The sequence below is a fragment of the Protopterus annectens genome, chromosome 4.part0 (assembly GCF_019279795.1).
Source record: "Protopterus annectens isolate FY-2018-M chromosome 4.part0, PAN1.0, whole genome shotgun sequence".
NCBI classification, from domain to species: domain Eukaryota; kingdom Metazoa; phylum Chordata; order Ceratodontiformes; family Protopteridae; genus Protopterus; species Protopterus annectens.
Genome location: NC_056733.1, coordinates 774,287,835 through 774,313,936, shown reverse-complemented (window position 1 = coordinate 774,313,936; position 26,102 = coordinate 774,287,835). Strand labels below are relative to the sequence as shown.

The window sequence follows — 26,102 nt, the reverse complement described above, 5'->3', positions numbered from 1 at the left end:
GTTAACAAAGTTTGAAATCTTAGGCTGTGCTTATTCTGGGTTAATATTAGCTGTTCAATGTTCACAACAAGGTACACTAAATAGGTGCAAACTTAGTTCTGATACAAAACTAATATGTGAAAATGTTTTCTATAACCTGAAGTTCAGAGCTGAGCAGCCTACTATGAATTATTAAATCAAATGGCTTTTTACTGTATCAGGCAGTTGTTGGCTAGTCTGTCTTCACAGTAAGGTCAGTGTGGTTTTCCTTTCGGTTAGTTAGCAACTCCTTTGAGTATAGTGAGACATGTAAACTCATGAATATAGAAGATTTTGACCTTCTTAAAAACAAGAACATTGTATTTAACCATTTTATACTACTGCTTGTGGAGTTGTCTTACTACTGTTGTGCTCTTTGCCTGACATGATTTTTATTACATTTATGTATTTGCATAATAATGTAGTACACCTCTCTTATGAGTAGTTTGATTTGTATTGTGCATTTTGAATGGCCTGCTGTATGTACTATGAGCATTCTGCTTTCCCACATTGAGATGAATACATAGGAATTAGTTTGTGCGGCTTAAAGGGAGTGTTAAAAAATGTAGTTTACTCACTCAACTGCATTTAATATTCCCCCTCTCCTTTGTTTTTTTTTTTTCATATATCTTGTATTCTTCCCTGGATTCTCTCTGCCACCTCACCTTTGTTAGCCCATGTCATGGGTCTACAGTCCTCTCTGAAGATGTGCTTTTGGAGATGCAGGTAGTGGCTACTTCATGCAACCTGCTACCTGTGACCCCCACCCCTTCCCTCTGTTTGCTTATGAGGGTGACCACTTAACTGTAGTATACTGTACCCATACAGTACTGCTCTCTACTGATTTGTATTGAGAGAAACTGTGCGACTTGGTATCGGGCAATATTTTTCCCCCTTCATCATATGCAGCTTTCTGGTGGCTTTCGTCTACACTGTTTCCTACAGCTGGATGTCCCCCTCATTGCATGGTGTACAGAACTGTACAGAATGCTGATGGTGTGGCCTGACCAGGGTCTAATACAGCAGGAGTGTTTCTTTGCTTCTGGAATTTGCTTTCTTTTGGGTACACCCTGACTTTATTTTCACTGCTGAGACACTGTCTCACCTTTTCAGCCTGTTGGTGCATTCCAGGTGTGATAAAAAGGTCTTGTATAATTTTCTGCTGTTTTGCCATCAGGTCCACTGCCCTAATCTTAATTATTTTGCTTAAGTGATTGTGCTTCACGTGCTCAGATTTTCATTCCCTTGCAGTCAACCTCAGTTGGGAGGTTGGTGTAATGGTTAAGGTGCTTACCTTAGAAACACAAGGTGCAGGGTTTGATTCTGACATGGAGTAATTGGCTAGGCTTAAAATGGCCCATAAGGGAAGTTAGCCTAGTACTAATGTATGAACCTATAGTTGCCATATTTCTGACAACTTGGTGAGCATTTCAATATCCGTCTATACCCCTCAACCAACCCCTACTGTTCCACCCATATCAGTGAAGAGAATGACCCTCTTCTTTTTTTCCTCTTTGTAGTATATTCAAAGATTTGAAAATGGAATCTGGCTGTTTACAAACTTTTCTGTACTACCAGTGTTATTTTACATTAATGGATTATTCTATATAGTCTGATATTGAAAGCAAATAACTGTCTTTGGATTACATTCTGAAGGCAACTTTATTTGACTTTTTTTTTTTTTTTTTTTTTTGTCATTTCTGATGCGTTTAATATTTGATGTTTTTTTTTCATTCCTGATTGTCTATGGGGAAGAAGTCCAACTGGAAAAAGAAATATCACTGGAGGCTTGGGAGAAAAAAAAAACTCTAAAATTACAAGCCACAAGTAGATAAATACAGAACTGCAAAATATAAGAAAGAAAAGTAAATTAAAATACCACTATACAATTTATAAAGAATGAAAACTGTATCAAGACTTGCTGCATATTTTAGTTTACATGAAGCTTGTTTTTAAAATTAAAAAAAAGCTTTGCGGAATGCGAACTAAGAATGTAAAAGTTGACATGAAAATGTCTTCTGTTACTACATATCTGAATGCACTGTATATCGGGCAAGGAAGTAAAATTTATATTTTTATGTATTTACATTTTGAGTGAGTCTTACTAGGCAGTGGCCTGTCTGAAGGGGAGACCTGAGCAGGTATTCATACTGACTACGTGAGATTTAGCCAGGTCACCAGGGACTTTCGCGTACTCTTTGAAGAAAAATTGAAGCACAGGCTGTAGCTGCTAGGTGGTGCCAGAGGGCTGCTACTGCTGTTCCGGGAATTTCAAGATGGAGTACAGTGCAGTAAAGATGGTGAGAGAAGAAAACTTACTTGAGAAAAGGAGAGGGAGGACTGGGTAGACTAGTGCTGGTACATTTGATGGACCATTCAGGGCCAAAGGAAGGAGAGGAAGAACAATGGAGTGACATAGTTTGGAAAGTGATACAGGAGAAGAACTCCGAGGTTGGAAATGGAAATGTCAGCTGATGAAGGGAAACACTGGAGTTACTCTTGACTGGTGGAGTAGCCAGTTTTAGGGGGTACCTTTGCAACAGGGTGTTTTTGTTGCAAGAAAGAAATTATGCAGATGCAACAAGGAAGAATTGAAGGAGCTGAGAGGGAGACGGACATTTGGAGCATCTCAGCAGCCACAGAGAAGATTACTAGTGGAAAGAAAATAAGTGAAAAATGACTGCAATGTGAACAGGTATGTCGTTATAGTATTTTTCCACTAGGGTTTAATGTTGGACATGAGAGCATTAATTTATTTGGGAGATTAAACTTTACAAAATGTCATACTTGAAAGCGATAACGTTTCTGGAAAAAATTGAGACTAAAAAAAGGAAATACAGTACCATCACAGAAAGACCATTTCAGAACTTGGGACTACAACTAAAGAGAATATGTGCAGTTTAGGATTTCAGATATTTGAGCAAGCGTTAGTGTTTTTACTTTCACAATGTACTAAAGTACATTACATTAAGTTTAAAAAAAAAAAAAAAAATGTGAAGAAAAATGTTGGGGTTGGTCTGTGTAGGTAACGGTCGATGTTAAGAACGGGAAAAACGAAATATATTTCAAATACAGTAATTGTGAATGGGATGATAATTGTTGGGTACAGGGACCAACCCAAAAATTTTATTTCTGTGGGGATGAAAATCATTTAGTATAAGAATGTAACTGCATTTGGGGTAGTGGGCAGTTTAACTTCATGCTTTAGATCGGTGTTATTTTCCTTTTCTTACTTGTTAATGTGGCCATTGTGGAGAGCGGGGACATGCAGCAAAGAACTAAGACATTTTGTAAAATATCTAAAGAATTTGGGTAGTACAGGTTTGACTGTCCCATATTAGAAGAGGAAAGAGTAGATTAAGAGTATGGGTCATAAAGTAAACAATAGACAATAATATTACAGAAGATATTGAAAAAGCAAGTGGTATGGGGGAAGGGGATACTGAAGACATCGAAAGAATGAAGATGTAGGCAGAGAAGGAATAATAGTTCAAAGTTTTTAATATACAGGAAGAGAACAATATTTCAGTTTTAGAAAGTGAAGAAGGAAGAAATGGAGACAAGTGAAGAATAAGATGGTGAAACGTCAGTATGTGGAAGACTTGGGAGTAGTAAAAGAAAAAATAAGCTCTCTGGGAGTGACACAAAAAAGGAAAGGATAATGTAGGTTATAGTATTAAATGGGGATGCCATTAGAAATGGTATAATATGTTTGGTGAAAGAATGGTAACATGTTTTTGCTTGCTAGATACCAAATGTAACAAAGAAAAGAATGCTAACATTGGAGGAGTGGAGGGGCATGCAGCTTGTTTGGTTGATATGCGATGAGACATTTTTGTGGAAATCTTTATTTAAAAAAAATAAAGTATGAATTCTAGATGTAACAATAGTAGTACCAGGGAAGTTATAGCGATATATGAATGAGAGAGAATTTATAAGATTAGTAGTGATTTACACATATATTAATATGATGGAAAGAAGGGTGATCTGATGTCAGTCGTCATTCATTCTTGACAGGTGGGTTTGGTTCCGACCTCTCGTAACCGAATCAGCTGTTGTATAGCTCGCGCCAGCCAGAACTCTTGAGCTAAGGCTCTACTCTCCACTACCTGAAATCTCATTTGCCACTCTGAAAATTAGATGCGTCATCTGATATTGTCAGATAAGTGTCTTAATTATTGTTTTCTCTAGCAGATCTTTACTTCCAAAAAGTGTTTGTGTGTGAGAACTAGAAATGGTGGAAAACTGAAAGGGACATCTGGATTCAAACAGTGTCCAGACTGTGGTAGAAAGATGCCAAATTCAGATGGGCATCTTTCCTGCGTATACTGTTTGGGTGTGCCCCATCTAGAGATTACATGCAAGCTTTGCCAGGATTTCAGTGCCTGTACACTGGCAGAGAAGCTAAAGCTTATTTTGAAAGGCTTATTAAAATTCTCCTTTGAAGAAGCCCTCTAAGTCTGAGACATCTAAATTGTCGAAACCAGATCCTAAGAAGAGAAGCCATTCTATGCCGACTTCACCATCGGTACAAGATGTAAAATCACACAAGTCGCTGGTTCTGTCTGTCTTTGGAACCAAGGGCAAAAGTACCAGAAATGACTGAAAAATTACCTTTGGCATTGACATTTCAGTCTCCATTGGTACCGACAGTTATTGCACTGATACTGACTACTTCGGCACCAACCACTGCTTCGGTGCTAACAGCCTCTTCTGCATCAGCTTCACTCACCTCTCATTCGGTTTCAGCTTCCCCCTCTGCACAGAAGCCGATGGTGCCGAAAGTCGAGACATTTATACCTCCCAGGGCTAAGTATTCCCCCTCTGTGGAACCATTCATTGGTCAACTACCCAGCTCCTTTGTTGATTGGCCAGAGTTTCCCTTGGGAATGTTGATCTGTTCTTTCACAAGTCTGTCTGAAGTGGTTGCAGTTAGATTGGTGGACCAACTTTTGGCAGCCAGGGGTCTCCCTGCACCTGTGCAGACCTCTCTCCCTCCCAGAGCTGAGGTTTGTCCTCTAAGGACTTTACTGAATTATCCTCCTTCAACCTCCTTCCAAGGCTTGGAGCCCACCACTATGACTCTCCCTGTACCAGCTGCCTCAGTGTTGACTGTGGACCTTACCTCGGCACCGGGGTTGTCTCTTCTCTTTGGCACCAATGGATCCGTTGCACACCTGGAACTGTGTTTTAGCTGCTGTTTAGAGACCCTCTGTATGGATGTTCTTCATGTTTTACTGTTGCAGTCATTACATTTGGGTAATCTGCTGGCAGGTTGCCCTCAGTCGGCCTGAATTCCAAAGTCTTGGGTCCTGCGTCGGTTGCGGTCTCCTCTTCCATGACGTCAGGGGTGTAAAACATGCAGCCGATGCCATTTTCTTTAGTCTTTCTTGCCGCGTGGTGCCCGAAGCAGAAGCATTTCGCAAGTGCCGTTCGGCCGACTACTGAAATATTCGAGTTTGAGTTTCAGAACTGAAGTATTCACAAAAGCTAAGTACCCCATTGGGGAAACTTTTTTCTTGCTTTTTACCGATGTCAGAAAAAGTTAATAATTGTAGTACTTTGTGGAAGCGAATACCTCATAAGGATTTCCATTTATACCGTATTCCTTGCCTAGGCCCTAATCACAATGTGCTTGGCTGTCGGTTTTGTGCTAGATTTAACCAACGCACTATTAAGTGTCGGTATATTTTTGCATCAAAGTATTTTGGAAACAGATTTAACTACCCAGAAATGCCGTCTGATAGCAATCCGACTACCAGAGTACATAAAAAAATGAAAAGAAAAGGACCGAGAAAGGTAGTAGAGATCCAAAACAGACGACGAAGCTTCTTCTAAGCCAGCCGCCGGTTCGCCGATACTCAGTGAGGCGCCTTTGCAGCCCCTGATATACCCTCTACCGACACCCATGTGGAGTCCGTCATGCTGTAAGATACTTAAGGTATTAGACTTGAAGGATGCATCTTCTCTCGGATAGGTCCGGAGCCGCTGAGCGGGCACCTGCTTCTGAGGGTGCATTCAGACCTCAACATTTGTACATCAAACTGATGACAGCTGCAAAACCAAAGACAAAAGCAACTTCTAAAACTAAAATACCAACGCACGAGCCATGTGCACAGGCCTCCATGCCTAAACAACAGATGATCAAAATAGCCGATTACCTTATTACTTTGATCAGGGGTACCCATCCCCCTCCAGATAAGAGGCCTAGGCAAGACACTGATTATGAATCTTCAGATCCGGTTTCGATTTCTTCTGATTCCTCTTCTGAGCAGGAATTATCTATACCTCCCTATGAGGATTCTGATGTTGAGGAGTCTCTTCCATCTGCATCTCCTCCTGAGGATTATTCATTTGGAGAAACCTTGCATACCTTGAGGGAGAATTTTCACTGGTTGAGTCAAGACTTCTCAGAATCAAAAAAGAGGCTCAGGGATTTCCTCCTTCTCCCTCAGCACAAGCCTTTAGCCATTCCCTCTTTTTAGACATTGTGGATGTGTTTTCGGAGTCAAGCTTGACCCCTGACTCCTTACCTCCGGCTCCCAGCAAGCCTGACCGATATTACAGGGTCCCTGACTCACATAAATTTTTATTTCGAAACCCTGCTGTTGATCCTGAAACTGTTTCACAGGGTCCAAAGGGAGTTAAGGCCTTAACAGCATAAAACCCTACCCCCTCTGACAGGGATTTAAGGGCATTGGACAGATGGGGAAAAAAGGTTTATACATCTGCAACCTTGGCAATCGGGGCCTTAAACTGTCAATTTCATATGCTTAAGTACCAACAACATGTTATGGGATTGCTGAAACAGAAAATTATGTTGATTTCAGAATGTGCAGAAAATAAAGAATTGCAGGAATTATTGCATGCAGCTGAACAAGTTGGAAAACATACTTTGCAATGTGGTTTTGATTCTTTAGAGGCCTCCTGCAGGGCCGCAGTTACTGGATCTGTGATTGGGAGGCATGCTTGGTTAAAGGAACAAAATTTGCCTGACCATGTTAAAGCTAAATTGCTAGATGCACGTTTACAGCATGATTCTCTGTTTGGTATCAAGGCAGAAGAGGTTTTAAAGAAAATGGAAGACGAAGCTAAGTCTATGCAAACTGTTAGACTTCTTAAAAGTGCAGCCACCCAGATTCAGTAGACACTGGCCTACTAAAAATTGGTCCTTTCCTGTGACAGACAGAGTTCAAAGGGGCAAATCCAGATGCCCTAAGGGTTCCAGATACCAGGTACAAGATTCTTACAGGTCAAAGCAAAGGGGCGCATCCACCTCCAAATCTGGAGGAGATAAAGCACAAACATACAGAAGACAATCCTAATGACTTCCCTCTGCCTACACCAAGCACTTATCTTTTGGCAGCACGCATAGGGGGAAAATTAGCACTTTTTGCTCAAATTTGGAAGTTAACCCAGGACAAGTGGGTACTAAACATCGTATCACAGGGATACAGATTCCATTTTCACACTCTGCCAATGACAAATGGTTGACCGGATCTGCCAAAAAAATCAATGGGCAGAGGCACAGAAACGGGTTACGTCCCTCATGGATATGGGGGCCATTCAAACAGTACCAGAACAGGAAAAAGGACAAGGTTATTACTCAAGACTGTTCTTGGTACCCAGAAAGGACAAGGCCTGGCGGCCAATACTGGATTTATCGATTTTTGAACACATACCTGGACATTCCAAAATGCAAAATACTCACTTTGCAGCAGCTTCTGCCCATGCTGGGCTGTTGACTTTAGACCTAAGAGGCATACCTGCTTGTCCCAATAAGACAGTCGTGCAGAAGATACCTCCGATTCAAGGCTGGTTTAATGCATTACCAATTCTCTGCACTGCCCTTTGGCTTATCTACTGCGCCCAGGGTCTTTACAAAGTGCCTGGCACCAGTAATTGCATTTTGCAGACAAAGTAGTATACAAATATATCCTTACTTGGACGACTGTCTCATTCAAGCAGAGAACAAGGACACTCTTCTACGACATCTGGCATTTGTGAAAAAGCTTCTAACATGACTAGGGTACACAATAAACGAAAAGAAATCACAATTGGTACCCTCTCAGAAGATAACATTCCTGGGTGCAAGCTTGAATACAACTGCCCAGATGGCTTACCTCACGCTGGATAAATAAAGGCAACTGACTACTTACTTCAAACTGATGGCAACAAAAACCCGGTCTTCTGCAAGACAAATTCTGCAGGCTCTAGGCTTCATGGCATCCTGCATCCTACTAATTACATATGCAAGACTGCATATGAGGAAACTTCAGTGGTACCTAAAAAGTTTATGGAGTCAACATGCACACAGTCTGGAAACAATGATTCCTCTCTTTCCCTGCCTGCAACAGGAGTTTCTGTGGTGTGCAAAGGCCTGTCACCAAAACATGGGACGGCCCTTCACTCTAACCCCTGCGAGCCAAACCTTAACAGACTCATCAGATTATGCCTGGGGAGGCCCACATGGCAGGAAGATGCATTCAGGGCATATGGGCACCAGAACAAATGCATCTACATATCAACCAGAAAGAGATGCTAACTCTTCAAAATGCCCTAACAGCCTTCATCCAGGACAACTACTGATAAAGATGCCACAGTCATATGGTATATAAACAAGCAAGGGGGCACACACTCATACCCCCTTTGCAGATTAGCCATGGCACTGAGACACAGCTTTGACCTAACAAATACATGTTCAAGCTCAATTCCTGCCAGGAATACAAAACACTCTGGCAGACAATTTAAGCAGAAACCTTATGGATCCTCATAAGTGGAAACTAAATTCACAAGTCTTCAGCATAACAGAGAAATGGGGGAGCCCAGACAGATCTATTTGCCTCTCCTCAAAATTATCAATTGAAAATATTCTGCACAAGGACTTATCACAGACAAGCATGGAAAGTGGACGCCCTATCCTTCAGTTGGAAAAACCTATCAGTTTACACCTTTCCTCCTCTGCCTCTTCTAACCTGGGTCCTCCTAAAAGTCAGACAAGAAAAGCCAAAGATGATATTTATTGCCCTGGACTGGCCCTGCCAATACTGGTACCCAATCCTAAGGAACTTGTCTCAGTACCCAGCTTGGACCATTACTCCTCCTTACCTTGATCTTTCACAAGGACAAGAGTCTCCCTCTTAGGACGAACCCCTCCTTGTCCAAGATTGCTTCCAAATCATCTCTAAACTAATGTATTCAGCTTCCAATTTTCTTCCGCAAGTATTCCAACAAAGGGGAGTATATCCTACATACCTTAGATGTTCATGACAGTTATGGTTCCACCTGCATAGGAAAAAATGTTTTTATAAGTCCGAACAGCTCTTTGTGGCCTTTTCCCCTAACAGACATGGCCTTCCAGTTTCTAAGGTCAGTATTTCTAAGTAGATGTCTAGCTGCATCTCTGTGGTCTTATGATCTTAATATTGAGTTTACAAGAAATGTCAAGGCTCATTTTTACTAGGTCCATAGAAACTTCTTCAGCCTTTGTAGCAAGGCTTTCTATTGATAACATTTGTGCTGCTGACACTTGGTCTAACCCTCACATGATGTCCTTCAAGGATGCATCTGCAGTCCTTACATATGGGTTGTCCTGCCTCAGGCAGCCCTTCAGTCAGCCGGATTCCAAAGTCTGGGTCCGGCGTCGGCTGATGTCGCCCTTTTCCCCGACGTCAGAGCGCCTGGGGTATAAAAGCATCAGCCGACGCCATCTTCCTCGGTCTTTCTTGCCGCGAGGTGCCCGAAGCAGTTCACAAGTGCCGGTCGGCCAGCTCCTGTGATTTCAGCTACCGAAGTCTTCAAAAAAAGCTAAGTACCCCGTTTTGGACTCTTTCTTGCCTCAGCCGATGTCAGATCAAACGGTTAAAGTTAATAATTGTTTATCTTGTGGGAAACAAATACCTCATAAGGATTTCCACTCTTACTGCTTACCCTGCCTAGGCCCAGACCACGACGTCTCGGCCTGTTCAGCCTGTGCTTCCTTCAATAAACGCACTCTTAGGCATCGGGCAGAGTTTGCAGAGGAATTTTTTGGGGAAAATTTCTGCTATATCATGCCGTCGGAGCTTCCGACAGCTCATTTACCCAAAAAACGAAAGGATAAGGATGACACACGCGGTCTGCGGTTTCGGCCGACTCCACTCCTAGGCCTACCGCGAGTGTCTCAGTCTCTACTGAAGCCAAATCTTTACTGCTTCCGACCGACGAGACCGCACAGCCGGTAACTTCGGTACCGGAGGCCATCACTGGGTCGGTCATAGAATTTCCGTCTGAAACCGGTGCTCAGGAAATATCCGACACCATTTCTGTTGATAAAGCTACTCCAGCACGTGGGGCAGCCAGGCCTCCTGTATCCATGTCCGTTAAGGCCTTTACACGGGCTAAAGCTGCTAAACAGCCAAAATCTCTCCCTCCCAAGGCTATTCCTCAGGGATCCACTACCGGTTCACAAATTTTAAGTTTGTCTGAAGACCTTATTTCCTTAATCAGGGGCTCTCAGCCACATCCAGACAGGGGCTCTCAACCACCTCCAGGCAAAAGGCCCAGGGTTGAGCAGACAGATCCCCAGTCTTCTGATGAGGCCTCAGATGACTCTGCCCTTTCAGACTACCAGGAGGAGGCCCTCCCGGCCTACGAGGATTCTGATGCAGAGGAATCTATTCCCTCGGCCTCCCCCCCTGAAGAGTTTTCTTTTGGGGAGACCCTTCACTCCATGAGAGAGCATTTCAAATGGCAAGGCCAGGAATTCTCTGATTCCAGGAAGAGGTTAAGGACTTTTTTACATTTACCTCAGCATAGACCTTTGGCTATTCCTCCTGTTTTAAATGTTATAGAAGATGTGTACTCTGTCTAGTATTTCCCCTGACTCCCTTCCTCAAGCTCCTGTCAAACCTGACAGGTACTACAGGGTCCCGGACTCGCATCTATACCTTTACAAGGGCCACTCTGCTGACCCAGAAACTATTTCCCAGGGCCCTAAAGGGGTTACAACCATCACTGCCAAGAATCCACTTCTGAAAGGGAATCCAGGGCTTGAGAGATGGGGTAAAAAAGTGTATACTTCTTCCACTCTTTCTATGAGGGCATTAAATTGTCAATTCCATATGATACAGTATCAAGAGTATCTGTTAGATGAATTGCATAAAAAACTATCCTCGCCTGAACCCCTAGACTGCAAGGCGCTTCAGGGTCTGGTACATAACTCTCAGCAGGTTAGCAACCATTTCTTAGTGTGGTTATGATGCATTGGAAGCTTCATGTAGGTCAGCAATGACAGGTGCAGTCATACGTAGACATGCTTGGCTGAAGGAACAAACACTGCCAGATCATGTTAAAGCAAAACTTCTGGATGCACCACTGGAAAAACAAAAGTTATTTGGTTCCACGGCTCAAGAGGTCTTAAAGAAATTTGAGGAAAAGGCTAAATCAGTACAAACAGTCAAAGATTTTCTCCAGGTCCAACCACCAAGATTCAGCAGAAATTGGCCTTCTAAGAACTGGTCCTTTCCAGACAGACAGATTTCAAAGAGGCAAAAACAGGCGTGCCAGAGGGAGAGGGCAAGCTCGAGGCTCCTACAGAGGACGTCAATGGCAGCCTCCTAACCAGAGAGGTAGTGCAGGACCTACAACTACTGCGCAAGGACAAACTCAATGACTTGACTTTGACTCCACCAACCTGGGCTCAATTGGAAGCACCTTTGGGCGGAAAGCTATCTTTATTCTCAGAAAATTGGCACAGTATTACAAAGGACAAATGGATACTGCAAATAATAGACAAAGGATACAAATTCCATTTTCATACATTACCAAAAAGACAAGGCATGCCAAACCTGCCACCAAATCAAAGGGCAGAGGCTTTCAAAGCAAATTTCCAAACTACTACAAATGAAGGCAATAGAAAAGGTTCCTTACACAGAACAAGGCCAAGGATTTTATTCCAGACTATTCCTTGTTCCAAGAAAAGAAAAGCAATGGAGGCCTATTCTGGACTTGTCCGCACTAAATACTTATCTCATCGTGCCAAAATTCAAAATGCTGACCTTACAGCAACTCCTTCCCATGCTGGGCAAGGGGTCCTGGCTGGTAACTCTAGACCTCAAGGAGGCATACCTGCATGTCCCTATCAGACAAAGTTGCAGAAGACACCTCAGATTTCTTGCAGGTTCAGAGCATTATCAATTCTCAGCATTGCCCTTTGGCTTATCTACTGCGCCCAGAGTATTCACGAAATGCCTGGCATCAGTAATTGCACATTGCAGACTTCAGGGGATTCAAATATACCCTTACCTGGACGACTGCCTTATACAAGCGGACAGCCAACAAACATTGGTAAAATACTTGAGCTATGCCATCTGCCTACTACAGGCCTTGGGATACACAGTTAACATTCCGAAATCAAAACTTGTTCCATCCCAACGAATATTTTTTCTGGGTGCAAAGCTGGATGCAAACACCCAAATGGCTTTTCTCACAGAAGAAAAACAAGAACAATTACTAGATTATTTCAGAAATCTGACAACACAAACCCAGCTGACTGCAAGGAAAATCCTGCAGGCCCTGGGTTTCATGGCATCTTGCATTCTTCTGATTCCACAAGCAAGGCTGCATATGAGGAAACTACAATGGTACCTAAGGAGTCTATGGTCTCAACACAGTCACAGCCTAGAAGCTCTGATCCCCCTCATTCCATGCCTTCAAAAGGAATTTCTGTGGTGGGCACAAGCAAGCCAGTCAAACATGGGTCGGCCTTTCAGCAAGCCACATATCAGCCAAACCATTACAACGGACGCCTCAGACCATGGATGGGGAGCGCACATGAAGGGCAGATGTATTCAAGGGCAATGGACACAAAAGGAATTGCGCCTGCACATCAACCAAAAGGAAATGCTGGCAGTGATACATTCAATCGAGGCCTTCGAACATTTCCTGCATCAAGGTAACCTACTAATAAAGACAGACAATACCACAGTTATGTGGTACATAAACAAGCCAGGAGGTACCCATTCCTACCCTCTTTGCAGGCTGGCAATGAATCTTTGGGAACTTTCCCTAAAACTCAATATAGAGCTGCATTCCCAGTTCGTACCAGGAAAGGACAATGTACTGGCGGACAGCCTAAGCAGAAACACCATGGATCCACACGAATGGATGTTGCATCCAGACATTTTTCTTCAGATGGCACAATCATGGGGAAGGCCGGACATAGATCTTTTTGCCTCCCCCCACAACCATCAACTGAAGAAATTCTGCACAAGGACATACCATCCTCAAGCATGGAAAGTGGACGCCCTATCCTTCAGCTGGAATGCTCTAACAGTATATGCATTCCCACCTCTTCCTTTAATGACCAAGGTCTTACTGAAGATCAGGACAGAGCAACCAAAAGTGATTCTGATAGCTCCGGACTGGCCAAGACAACACTGGTACCCACTGTTAAAGAGCATGTCACTCACGAAACTGTGGCCTCGACCACAATGGCCACTTCTTCTGACAGCACAATTACAAAACTCTGCACTCCAGCCTAAAAACCTTGCAGCTGACGGCCTGGAAAATACCTTGACTCCTCGCCAGGATAAACTATCCAAGAGGGTAAAGGATATCATCATGGAAGCTCGGCGGCCTTCCACAAGAAAGGCATATTCAGCAAAATGGAAAAGATTTCGAACCTGGAGCACCGCAAAGGGTCAGGATCCGACAGTGATGAGCATTCCACATATCCTTGAATACTTGGCTGAAATGCTCCATAATGGCCTTTCTTCATCCATAAAAATTCATGCTTCAGCTATTTCAGCAGAGTACAACACTGATCCACCTGTATTTTCTCATCCTCTGCTAAGGCAGTTTCTAAGAGGGATAAAAAACATCAACCCTCCAAGGAAACCACCAGTCCCTACATGGGACCTTAACTTCATGTTGGAAAAATTAACTCTACCTCCCTTTGAACCAGCAGCATCTTCAGAACTACAATTCCTGTCTTGGAAGACTGCCTTCCTTCTGGCCATAACCTCGGCAAGAAGAGTATCCGAGTTACAGGCCCTCATGGCAGTACAACCATTTCTCATTTTCCATCAGGACAGAGTCTCTTTGAGAACCAATTCTTCATTCATGCCAAAGGTGGTATCCAGGGTCTCACTGAACCAAGCTATCCACCTGCCTACTTTCTTTCCAAATCCACAAAATAAAGGAGAGAAACTTCTGCATACCCTGGACATTCAGACAGTTGCGTTACTACTTGGACAGGACTAAGACTTACAGAAAAACTGACCAACTGTTTGTAGCATATGCTGCTGGTGTACAAGGAAAAGCAATTTCCAAACAATTTCAAAATGGATAGGAAATTGCATTCAATTATGTTACTCTTTTCATGGAAAAGCTGTGCCAGCTAACATCAGACCTCATTCCACCAGAGCAACAGCCACCTCCACAGCCTTCTTAAGAGGGGTGGCTACAAAGGACATTTTAGAAGCTGCTGCATGGAGCTCTGTGCATACATTTTCCAAGCATTACAACTTGCCTTTATATTCCAGAGCCAGAGCAGGCTTTGCTACTGCAGTCCTGCAGGGCATGTTAGCTACACCATCCTTTTCTTAGGTCCTACCACCCCCAGCTTGGCTATGGTATTCTACCCATATGTAAGGACTGCAGATACATCCTTGAAGGACATAGTACAGTTTTGTACCTACCATAAATGTAGATGTCCGATAGGTATGCATCTGCAGTCAGGTTTTCCCTCCCTCCTACCCCTCTCTGGTATTCTTTGGGTACCTATCCCTCATTTTAGCTAGCTGGGGTTATCTTTTATGGTGTATTTGTTTTTAATTGCTGTGCATGTTTGGAATTTATTCATTTCTCCAAAATTTAGCCTTCTTTAGAGGGCACCTGGCATCTGGGGCAAGAAAAACTGAGGAAGATGGCGTCGGCTGACGCTTTTATACCCCAGGCGCTCTGACGTCGGGGAAAAGGGCGACATCAGCCGAGGCCGGACCCAGACTTTGGAATCCGGCCGACCGAAGGGCTGCCTGAGGCAGGACAACCCATATGTAAGGACTGCAGATGCATACCTATCGGACATCTACATTTATGGTAGGTACAAAACTGTACTTTTTTCTCACTACAAGCTTGATCTGGTTTCTAAGAGCAGGGCTTCCTTTGGCTCCACGGTGCTTTGGCATGTCTTTCCTTGAGGCCTCCCAAGGTTTATGGTAGCTGGGGACTCTGATACTATAGTGATGAATAATGAAGTGGATAACATCAGATTAGGAATTATGTACTTACCATAACTTGGCATCTGTGTTATCCTACGTAATCATTCATCCCATCTTTCCCTCCCTCCACCCCCATTGTATAGCCGGTGGGAAGTTGGAGTTTCTTTCCAGTCTTGTGGGAGTAGTATTGTGGCACATTGCAGCAAACTTGATCTGGGGTGTCAGAGGGTGGCAGGACATTATGGGAAAGGGAGGAGTTAGAGCCTAGTATCTGTCTGTAGTACATTGCTGACTCGGATCCAAGACCCTATAGTGATGAATGATGTAGGATAACATATGTCAAGTTATGGTAAGTACATAACTCCTATTTTCACTACGTACACAGAAATAGAGGAGAGGTGAGACAGACTTGTCATGTGAATAAGGTTCTCTTCTGTAACTAGCTGACCTTTTGGATAGGTAATCTAGTCAGGCTTGAGCAAGAGGAAGGATAGATAGGATTCGTTGTTTTGGCACTAGAATGTTGATCTAACATTGTATTTGTTGTGTAAATGTACATAAATACTTGATGCATAAGCTCTCTAGTTTTGTTTTCTAGGTACTGTCAGTCTGTGTTGAAGAAGAAAATATTGTGAATTATGCAACAAATGTCCTGCAAAATCCAGACCTTGGTCTTCGAATGGCTCTGCGCAGTAATCTGCCTGGTGCTGAGGAACTCTTTGCTCGGAAGTTTAATACATTATTTGCACAAGGGAATTATGGGGAAGCTGCTAAAGTGGCTGCATCAGCACCTAAGGTAAGTAACTAGTTTGTGGCAACTAGGGATCAGAGCTTAATTCTCTCCTCCATTCTTGTGTTTAACTACATGATGCAGGTCATCTTTTAAAATGTGTTTTCTTTGCCGATGTTTGAGGTTGTGACATTGTAAACAATTTGTTGCGTGATGCATGTCATTTTTTACTTTTTGTATCTCCTACAACTGTCAAATACTCATTTTGACTTGCCAAAGGCAGTATTGATGAGTGTAAAAAGAAATTCAAAATCACAGCAGTTTACCCAGTTGCTCCAAGCAAAGGTGCCTCCCTGGGGCAGAAGGGGGAACTTGAGTAGACACTGCCCAAGGGGCAATGATGGTCTCCAAATTTAAGGCTTTTCAAGTCCTTTCTCTGGCGAGCCTTTCCAGTGCTCCTAAACTTTGCCCAACTGCTGTGCTGTGGAGTTAGTCTGAGTTTGGGATGCCATCCTGTCAAATGCCTGGGTGATGAGCCATTTTCAGAGACTGTTCCATTCCCTTGTAGTTTACCCCAGGTCTGAAACATAGTACTTCCCAATGTTCTGCCTCATCAATGAAGGTTAGCTGCAGTAGAAATCCCAAGCTGTTCACAAAATGAGCCATCAGTAGGTCATGCCAGACCAGAGATCAGGGGATCTATTCAAGATTCTTTAGTGCAGAGAAAAAAACGGGACCTCTAGCCTTTGCTAGACCTTTACAAATTGAATCTGTACGTAAAGCAGAACAAATTCTAGATGTTAGTGCAGTCTCTTGTACCTCTATTGAGGAAAGATAACTGGATGTTGTTTGTAGACCTCAAAGATGCCGCTTTTCACACCCACAGGGCAAGGCATTCCTGAAGGTTTCTGTATTTTCAGGCTGGAAGCCAGTTGATATAATTTCAAGCACTGCCCTTTAGTCTCACCACTGCTTCCTGAGTGCTCACCAACTGCACGGCAGTGTAAGCAGCTTGCTCAGGCTAATTAGTTTTAGACTCTTCCTCTTCCTGGACAACTGTATCCTTACAGCAACTTTCAAGGGCTTTGTTAATTCAGGCAAGGGACTTTATGCTGCACCTGTGGCTATCCTTAGGCATCACTGCCAGTTTTGAGAAATCCAGTCTGGAGCCTATTCAAGCCCTGGAATTTCAGATGCCTTCTGGACATGACCAAATTGTCAGACGACCCCTCTCAAGACTGATATCAGTATGTCTTCACGCCATTCAGATGCTGTTACTTCAGTGGCCACCAGCTTATGTGGTCTTTAATTGTCTTGGTGTAATGGCTACCACAGTCTCTGTTGTTCCTTTGGTCAGGTAGCAGTTCAGTGGTCTGTTTTAACTCCTCTAATGAGCTTTCCTGTTCATCTCATTGAAATTTGCCGTCACCACATATCTTGGTGGCCGACCTTCAGATCAAATCACTTTAGGTCATGCGTTTATTCTTCCTCAGCCAATGGACAAGATAACCAAGGATGCTTCCCTCTTACGGTAGTGTGGGCATTTCAGCGTTAAGATGGTCAAGTGACCTTGTCCCCGTTAGAAGCCCATGTGCACATCAGTGTCTTGGAGATGAGAGCTGTCCTAGCATAGCATTGCAGGCTTTTCAGGACAGACTTCCCAAAGATGTAATTGCCATCCAGACAAACATGGCCATTGTTTGGTATGTAAACAAGGGGGAACCCAGTCATATCCCCTGGGTGAAGAGGCTTTGAGGGTGTAGCAGTGGGTGGTGTCCTCACAATGCTTTCTGGTAGCAATTTGCATACTGGGGCGATCCAACATTCTAGGGGCAGTCGCAACAGGAACATCTTGATGCCTCCCAAGTGGTCCCTTATGCTATCAGTGACTGGCTGGATTTTCATTTGCTGGGGCCAGCCTTGCTGCAGCACTATTCAACACCAAATGCAGCAGCTTCTTTGCTTTCATCCTTCCAAAGGGACGGTCACTGAGAGACTCTGTGCTGCATGCTTGACCCCCCCCCCCCCAAGTCTCCTGTATGTTTACCCTCTGATCATCTGAGCAAGTTTTTGTAGAAGGCAGCTCATTGCCTAGCGGTGGTCCTCTTAGCTCCCTTTTGGCCCAGACAGATTTTGTTCCCTGTCCTCTGGCCTTGTCTGAAACACTTTTCTTGGATGCTGGATCTGGTTACAGGTCTGATTTCCCATATTTTGGGTCAGCCTCAGCCGAATCTGAAATTCGTCAGGTTGACAGATTGGTTCCTCCATTTCTGATGTCCTTCAAGAATGCAACTGCAGTCATAACATATGGGTTGTCCTGCCTCAGGCAGCCCTCGGTCGGCTGAATTCCAAAGTCTGGGTCCGACGTCGGCTGATGTCGCATTTCTCTCCGACGTCAGAGCGGCTGGAGTACATAAGCATCAGCCGACGCCATTTTCTTCAGTCTTTCTTGCCGCGCGGTGCCCGAAGCAGAAGCAGTTCGCAAGTGCCGGTAGGTCAGCTCCTGTATTCTTCGAATCTGAAGTCATCAAAAAAGCTAAGTACCCCATTGGGGACCTTTCTTGCCTCAGCCGATGTCAGAAATTAATGAAAAAGTTAACAATTGTCTGTCTTGTGGTAAACAAATACCTCATAAGGATTTCCACTCTTACTGTCTTCCTTGCCTTGGCCCAGACCACGACGTCTCGGCCTGTGTCGCCTGTGCTCGCTTCAATAAGCGCACTCTTAGGCGCCGGGCGGAGTTCGCTGAAGACTTTTTCGGCGTTAAATTTGCTTATACAATGCCGTCGGAACTTCCGACATCGCAGACTCCTAAGAAACGAAAAGACTGGGACCGACATCCTCGGCCCGCGTCTTCCACTGACTCCACGCCAAAACCTACCACGAGTGCTCCGGTTCCCCCTGAGACGGTTATTTCACCGCTCCGAACCGAAGACACCGCTTTACCGACACCTCCGATTCCGGAGGCCACACCGACGCCAGTTATAGATTTTCCTCCGGATACTGAAACCGAGGAAATGCCCAAGACCATTGCTGTAGATAAGGTCACTCCTGCACGTGGAGCTGCTAGGCCTCCTATGGCCATGTCTATTAAGGCCTACACACGTGCTAAGGCAGCCAGCAAGACCAAGCACCTTACTGTTAAGGCCTTACCTCAGCCTACTCCTGAAACACAAATCATGACTATGGCTGCAGACTTAATTTCCATGATTAGAGGTTTACAGGCCCATCCTGAGAGAGGATCCCAGCCTCCTCCTGATAAGTGGCCCCGGGTTGAACCCTCTGACCCTATCCCTTCAGATGAAGATTCTGAGGACTCTGTTCACTCCGATGGCCAGGAAGAGCCCTTCCAGACCTATGAGGACTCGGATGCAGAGGATTCATCCCCTCGGCCTCCCCTCCTGAGGATATTTCTTTTGGGGAAGTTCTGCATACCATGAGGGAACATTTTAAGTGGCAAGGCCAAGAATATTCTGATTCCAGAAAGCGCCTTCGAACCTTCCCTAAAAAGCACCAACACAGGCCCCTGGCTATACCTCCTGTGCTTGATGTTATATGACCTATACTCTGACTCCAGTGTTACCCCGGATACTCTTCCCCCTGCTCCAGCCAAACCAGACAGATATTATAGTGTCCCAGAAACACATTCTCATTTCTTTAGGGCCCATGCTGTTGATTTAGAAACTATTTCTCAGGGACCTAAAGGGGTTTCAGCATCCACCTCCAAAAATCCCTTGCCTTCCAACAGGGAAGCTAGGTCATTAGAGAGATGGGGGGAAAAAGGTCTACACCTCCACTACTTTATCTATGAGAGCTCTGAATTGCCTCTTTCATGTTTCAATATCAGGCTTATCTGTTAGATGATTTACAGAAAACATTGGCCTCTTCTGAACCTTTAGACAGGAAGTCTTTGCAGGAAGGTGTACATAATTCTCAGCAAGTCAGCAATCACTTTCTGCATTGTGGATATGATGCATTGGAAGCTTCATGTAGGGCAGCTATGACAGGGGCGGTCATTCGTAGACATGCATGGTTAAAAGAACAATCTCTACCAGATCATGTTAAGGCAAAACTTCTTGATGCACCTTTGGAAAAGAACAAGCTTTTTGGTACTAATGCTAAAGATGTGTTAAAGTCCATTGAGGAAAAAGCAAAATCAGTTCAGACGGTCAAAGATTTCCTCCAGGTTCAGCCACCCAGATTCAGCAGGAATTGGCCTTCAAAAAACTGGTCCTTTCCTAATCCTGAAAGATTTCAAAGGGGTAAAAACAGGCGTGGCCGAGGAAGAGGACAATACAGAGGTTCTTACAGGGGACAACAATGGCAACCAGCAAACCAAAGAAGTGACACAGGGGTCTCCCCTGCCCCACAGGGACAATCTCAATGACTTTCCCCTACTTCTGCTGACCAAGGAGCAAATAGAAGCTCCCTTGGGCAGAAAATTATCTCTGTTTTCAGACAGTTGGCACAGATTGACAAAGGACAAATGGATTTTGGACATTATAGACCAAGGTTACAGGTTCCACTTTCATACCTTACCAAGAAAACAAGACATGCCAAACCTACCACAAAACCAGAGGGCAGAGGCTATCAAGCAAATTTCTCTGCTTGCTCAGATCAAAGCAATAGAAAGAGCTCCACAACAAGAACAAGGCCAGGGGTTTTACTCAAGACTGTTACTTGTTCCAAGAAAAGAAACTCAATGGAGACCAATACTGGATTTGTCCGCATTAAACACCTTTCTCATAGTACCAAAGTTCAAAATGCTGACTCTACAGCAACTCCTTCCCATGCTGGGCAAGGGGTCTTGGCTGATTACTATGGACCTCAATGAGGCATACCTGCATGTCCCTATCAGACACAGCTGCAGAAGATACCTCAGATTTCTTGCAGGGCCAGAGCATTATCAATTCTCAACATTGCCATTTGGCTTATCTACTGCGCCCAGAGTATTTACAAAATGCCTGGCTTCAGTAATTGCTCATTGCAGGCTCCAAGGGATCCAAATTTACCCATACCTGGACGACTGCCTCATACAAGCGGACAACAAATTGATTTTGACAAAAAACTTGAACTATGTCATACAATTGCTACAGGCTCTGGGATACACAGTCAACTTCCAAAAGTCAAGACTTCAGCCAGCCCAGCAAATAACCTTCTTAGGAGCCAATCTAGACACAGCCTCTCAAATGGCTTACCTGACAGAAGACAAGCAAGAGAAGTTAACTCATTATTTCAAAGGTTTGGCAAAACTCACCCAGATGACTGCAAGGGGATTCCTACAGGCCTTGGGTTACATGGCATCCTGCATTCTCCTGGTTCCATTAGCAAGACTACACATGAGAAAGCTTCAATGGGACCTAAAAAGCCTATGGTCTCAGCACAGCAACAACCTAGAGACGACCATACCGCTCATTCCATGCCTACAAAAAGAATTCCTATGGTGGGCCTCGGTAAGCCAGGCAAACGCAGGTATGTCATTCAAAAAACCTCAGATAACACAGACCATGACCACAGACGCCTCAGACCTTGGATGGGGGGCGCACATGGAGGGCAGATGTATACAAGGACAATGGTCTCCAAAGGAAACACATCTGCATATAAACCAAAAGGAAATGCTGACAGTAATGCATGCCATTGAGGCCTTTCGACAACAACTTCAGCAAGGCCATCTACTGATACGGACAGACAACACCACTGTGATGTGGTACATAAACAAGCAAGGGGGCACCCATTCCTACCCCCTTTGCAGACTGACAATGAATCTTTGGGAAAAATCACTGAGCCTAAACATACAGTTGCAATCCCAGTTTGTTCCAGGCAAAGACAATGTGCTGGCAGACAGCCTAAGCAAGAATTTCATAGATCCACACGAGTGGAGGTTACATCCGAAAATCTTCACACAACTCACCTCGACATGGGGCAGGCCAGAAGTAGACCTATTTGCCTCCCACCTCAACCATCATCTACAAAAATTCTGTTCAAGGACATACCATCCACAAGCTTGGAAAATAGATGCTCTTTCATTCAACTGGAACTTTCTAAAAATCTATGCATTCCCACCTCTGCCACTGATGACCACAGTATTACTAAAGATCAAAGCAGAGAGGCCCAAGGGGATCCTAATAGCTCCAGACTGGCCAAGACAACACTGGTACCCTCTACTAAGGAGCATATGTCACAACAAAAAGTGGGCCCTTCCCCAATGGCCCCTACTTTTGACTCAACACAACTTCAAAACAGTGCATCCAAACCTTCAGACACTGCAGCTAACAGCCTGGGAGATCCCATGAATAATCTCAATCTATCTCTCTTCAAGGAAGTTCAGCGGATATTAACAGAAGCTCGAAGACCATCCACCAGAAAGGTTTACTTAGCAAAATGGAAGAGATTCAGCATTTGGAATACCAGCAAGGGACATGATGCATCATTATTGAATATCCCACTCATCCTGGAATATTTGGCAGATATGCTACAGAATGGACTCTCATATTCTTCCATAAAGATACATGCTTCAGCTATCTCAGCTAGATATAACACTGATCCGCCTGTGTTTTCACATCCTTTAAGGCAATTCCTCAGGGGAATCAACATTAAGCCACCAAGAAAGGCTCCGGTGCCAGCTTGGGACCTCAACTTTGTCCTAGAAAAACTGACTCTACCTCCCTTTGAGCCAGCAGCTTCAGTGGACTTACAATTTTTATCATGGAAGACAGCTTTCCTGTTGGCAATTACCTCCGCAAGAAGGGTTTCGGAACTACAGGACCTAATGGCAACACCACCGTTCATAATCTTTCACAGAGATAGGGTCTCCTTAAGAGCCAACCCTACTTTTATGCCAAAGGTGGTATCTAGGGTTTCTTTAAATCAAGCTATTTACCTGCCTACTTTCTTCCCCAATCCTGAGAGCAAAGGGGAAAGACTGTTGCATACCTTGGACATTCACAGACAACTTCGCTACTACCTGGACAGAACCAAGACCAGTAGGAAGTCTGATCAGCTTTTTGTAGCTTACGCCCCGGAGTACAAGGAAAAGCAATTTCCAAACAGACTATTTATTTCAAAATGGATTGGACATTGCATCAGATTTTATTCCTTCTATGGGAAGAATGTTCCAGCCAATGTCAGACCACACTCCACCAGAGCTACAGCCACCTCTACAGCATTCTTAAGAGGGGTGCCTACAAAAGACATTCTAGAAGCTGCTACATGGAGCTCCGTGCATACATTCTCCAAACACTACAATCTCCCTTTATATTTCCAGATCCAGAGCAGGCTTTGCTTCGGCAGTCCTGCAGGGTTCGATTGCCGCACCATCTCTTTCCTAGAGCATTCCTCCTCCCCCAGCTAAGCTATGGTATTCAACCCATATGTTATGACTGCAGTTGCATTCTTGAAGGACATAGTACAGTTTTGTACCTACCATAAATGTAGATGCCCGATAGATATGCAACTGCAGTCGGATTTTCCCTCCCTCCATACCCCTCTATGCCTTGGGTCCACTCCTATCCCTGTTTCTCTTAGCTGGGGATATCTGTTATGGTGCATCTGTTTATTGCTTACTTATTTGTCTGGAAACCTGTTTGTCTTCCAATTTGATTACAGCCTTCCTTGGAGGGCACCTGGCATCTGGGGCAAGAAACACTGAAGAAAATGGCGTCGGCTGATGCTTATGTACTCCAGCCGCTCTGACGTCGGAGAGAAATGCGACATCAGCCGACGTCGGACCCAGACTTTGGAATCCGGCCGACCGAGGGCTGCCTGAGGCAGGACAACCCATATGTTATGACTGCAGTTGCATATCTATCGGACATCTACATTTGTGGTAGGTACAAAACTGTACTTTTCCAGTGTTATCCAGAGATACCAGGCTTTCAGAAAAGGTTGTACATGTCCTTGCAACTTTCTGGTACACGGTTCTCTAAAAAGTGAAGATGATTTTCTGTCTATTTCTTTCTAGACACTATACTAGCTTTTTCCAGCTGTTTTCCATTATGGTTCTAAGTATTCCTCCATTAAGGTCCAGCTAGTGTCCCTATGAATGTTGATTTCTGATTTGGACAGCTTATTCTTCTGTAAGACTGCAAAGCTTTTTGTAGGGCACAGTTTTGCTCAGACCTTTGGGAGATTCTATTCCTCTAAGGGATTTGCCTGTTCTCCAAGCTTTGGTCAGGGTCCCCTTTGTACAGTTTGTTTCTCTATATTTAAAGATTCTGTCTTGGAAGATGCTCTTTCTGGTCACAGTAACCTTTGCCAGAAGAGATTCAGAACCTCAAGCTTTGTCCTGATTTTGCCACTTTACCTTGTTTTCCACCAAGACAGTTTCCTTGCAGATCAGCCCTTCTGTCTACAGAGTTCCTCACTCTCACAAGTGTCTCTTTAAGAATCCTACTGCGGATCCAGAAACCATTTTCCAGGGGCCTAAAGGCATTAAGGCTACAATAGCCAAAAGCCTTACCCCTTCGGACAGAGACTCTAGGGCTTTAGACAGATGGGGTAAGAAAATACACACCTCTGCTACTCTTGCCATCAGGGCTTTAAATTGCCAGTTTCATATGTTAAATTATCAGCAACATATTATGGAGCTAATTAAACAGAAGATGACGCTGATTCCTGATTGTGCAGAACATAAAGATTTACAAGAATTAATGCATTCTGCTAACCAAGTTAGAAAACATACTTTGCAATGTGGTTTTGATGCCTTAGAAACATCTTGCAGGGCTGCTGTCACTGGGTCTGTTCTTAGAAGGCATGCTTGGCTTAAGGAACATATCTTGCCAGACTGTCAAAGCAAAATTTTTACATGGCACCACTAAATCAAGAACGTCTGTTTGGCAGTAAAGCAGAAGTCCTCAAAAAGATGGAGGAAAAAGCTAAATCTATGCAAACTGTTAAGTATTTCCTACAGGTGCAGCCACCTAGATTCGGTAAGCATTGGCCTTCTAAAAACTGGTCCTTTCCAGTCCCTCCCAGGCCTTCTCAGCCCTAACCCAGGGGCAGCATGCCACCACGATTACAGTCTCAGGGTATGCACAGATCTAAGCATTGGAGTGCTGCCACCTCTAAAACAGGGAGTAGTAAGCAAACATCTTATGGTAAAATCTCACAATGACTTATCCTTAATTCTTCCAAGCCTTGCCCAAGTACTTGCACCCTTAGGAGGAAAACTTGCCCTACATGCAAATAACTGGGAGTACATCACCCCTGACAGATGGGTCTTGAACATTGTATCTCAGGGATACAGTTTCTACTTCCACTCACTGCCACCCCCCCCCCCCCAACCAGTGGGCAGAGGCACAAAAGCAAGTACTTTCTCTTCTCAGTAGCAAGGCTTTTCGACCTGTCCCAGCAGAGCATAGAGGACAAAGTTTTTACTCTAGATTGTTTCTGGTACCCAGGAAAGAGAACTTTTGGTTGCCCTATCGTGTATCTGTCTGTTCTCAACACTTTCCTGGTGGTTCCAAGGTTCAAGATGCTTACTGTCCAACAGCTGCTTCCTTTGCTAGCTAAATACTCCTGGCTAACCACTTTAGACTTAAAAGAAGCTTATCTGCACACCCCCATAAGGGAATCTTGCAGGAAATCTCTATGTTTCAGAGCCAGCTCTAGGCATAATCAGTTCTCTGCACTTCCCTTTGGCTTGTCTACTGCACCCAGGGTATTCACAAAATGCCTAGCTCCAGCCATTGCATGTTGCAGGCAGGAAAAAAAAAGCTTCAAATTTGCACACAGTTGCAAGATTGTCTGATTCAGGCGGACAGTCAGGAATTGCTACTCCAGCATCTGACATTTGTAAAGAGACTTCTGACTTCACTGGGGTACACCATCAATGAAAAGAAATCACATCAGGTACCCAGCCAACAGATTGTATTCCTGGGAGCAAGCTTGAGCACAACTTTACTGATGGCATTCCTCACTCCAGAAAAATAAATGTATTTGACAAACTACTTCAATCTGTTGGCCACCAAAACGCAGCTATCTGCAAGAAAAATACTGCAAGCCCTAGGGTTCATGGCCTCTTGCATTCTACTAATTCCATATGCAAGACTGCGTATGAGAAAACTTCAGTGGTACTTAGTCTCTGGTGTCAACTTTCTCAGGACCTGGAAACAATGTTTCCTATCATTCCTTGCCTAAGAACAGTTTCTTTG

The 26,102-nt window shown here is 44.1% G+C and overlaps 1 protein-coding gene across 5 annotated transcripts in view; it reads left to right on the top strand.

The window, feature by feature from the left end:
* Positions 1 to 26,102, top strand: part of LOC122799579 (clathrin heavy chain 1-like) — a 1,937,764-nt gene that overhangs the window by 340,394 nt on the left and 1,571,268 nt on the right. For all 5 annotated transcript variants that reach the window (XM_044068726.1, XM_044068727.1, XM_044068725.1 and 2 more), the window contains one exon: positions 15,820 to 16,017. In XM_044068726.1, coding sequence (XP_043924661.1) covers positions 15,820 to 16,017 — 198 coding nt within the window. The remainder of the gene's footprint in view (positions 1 to 15,819; positions 16,018 to 26,102) is intronic.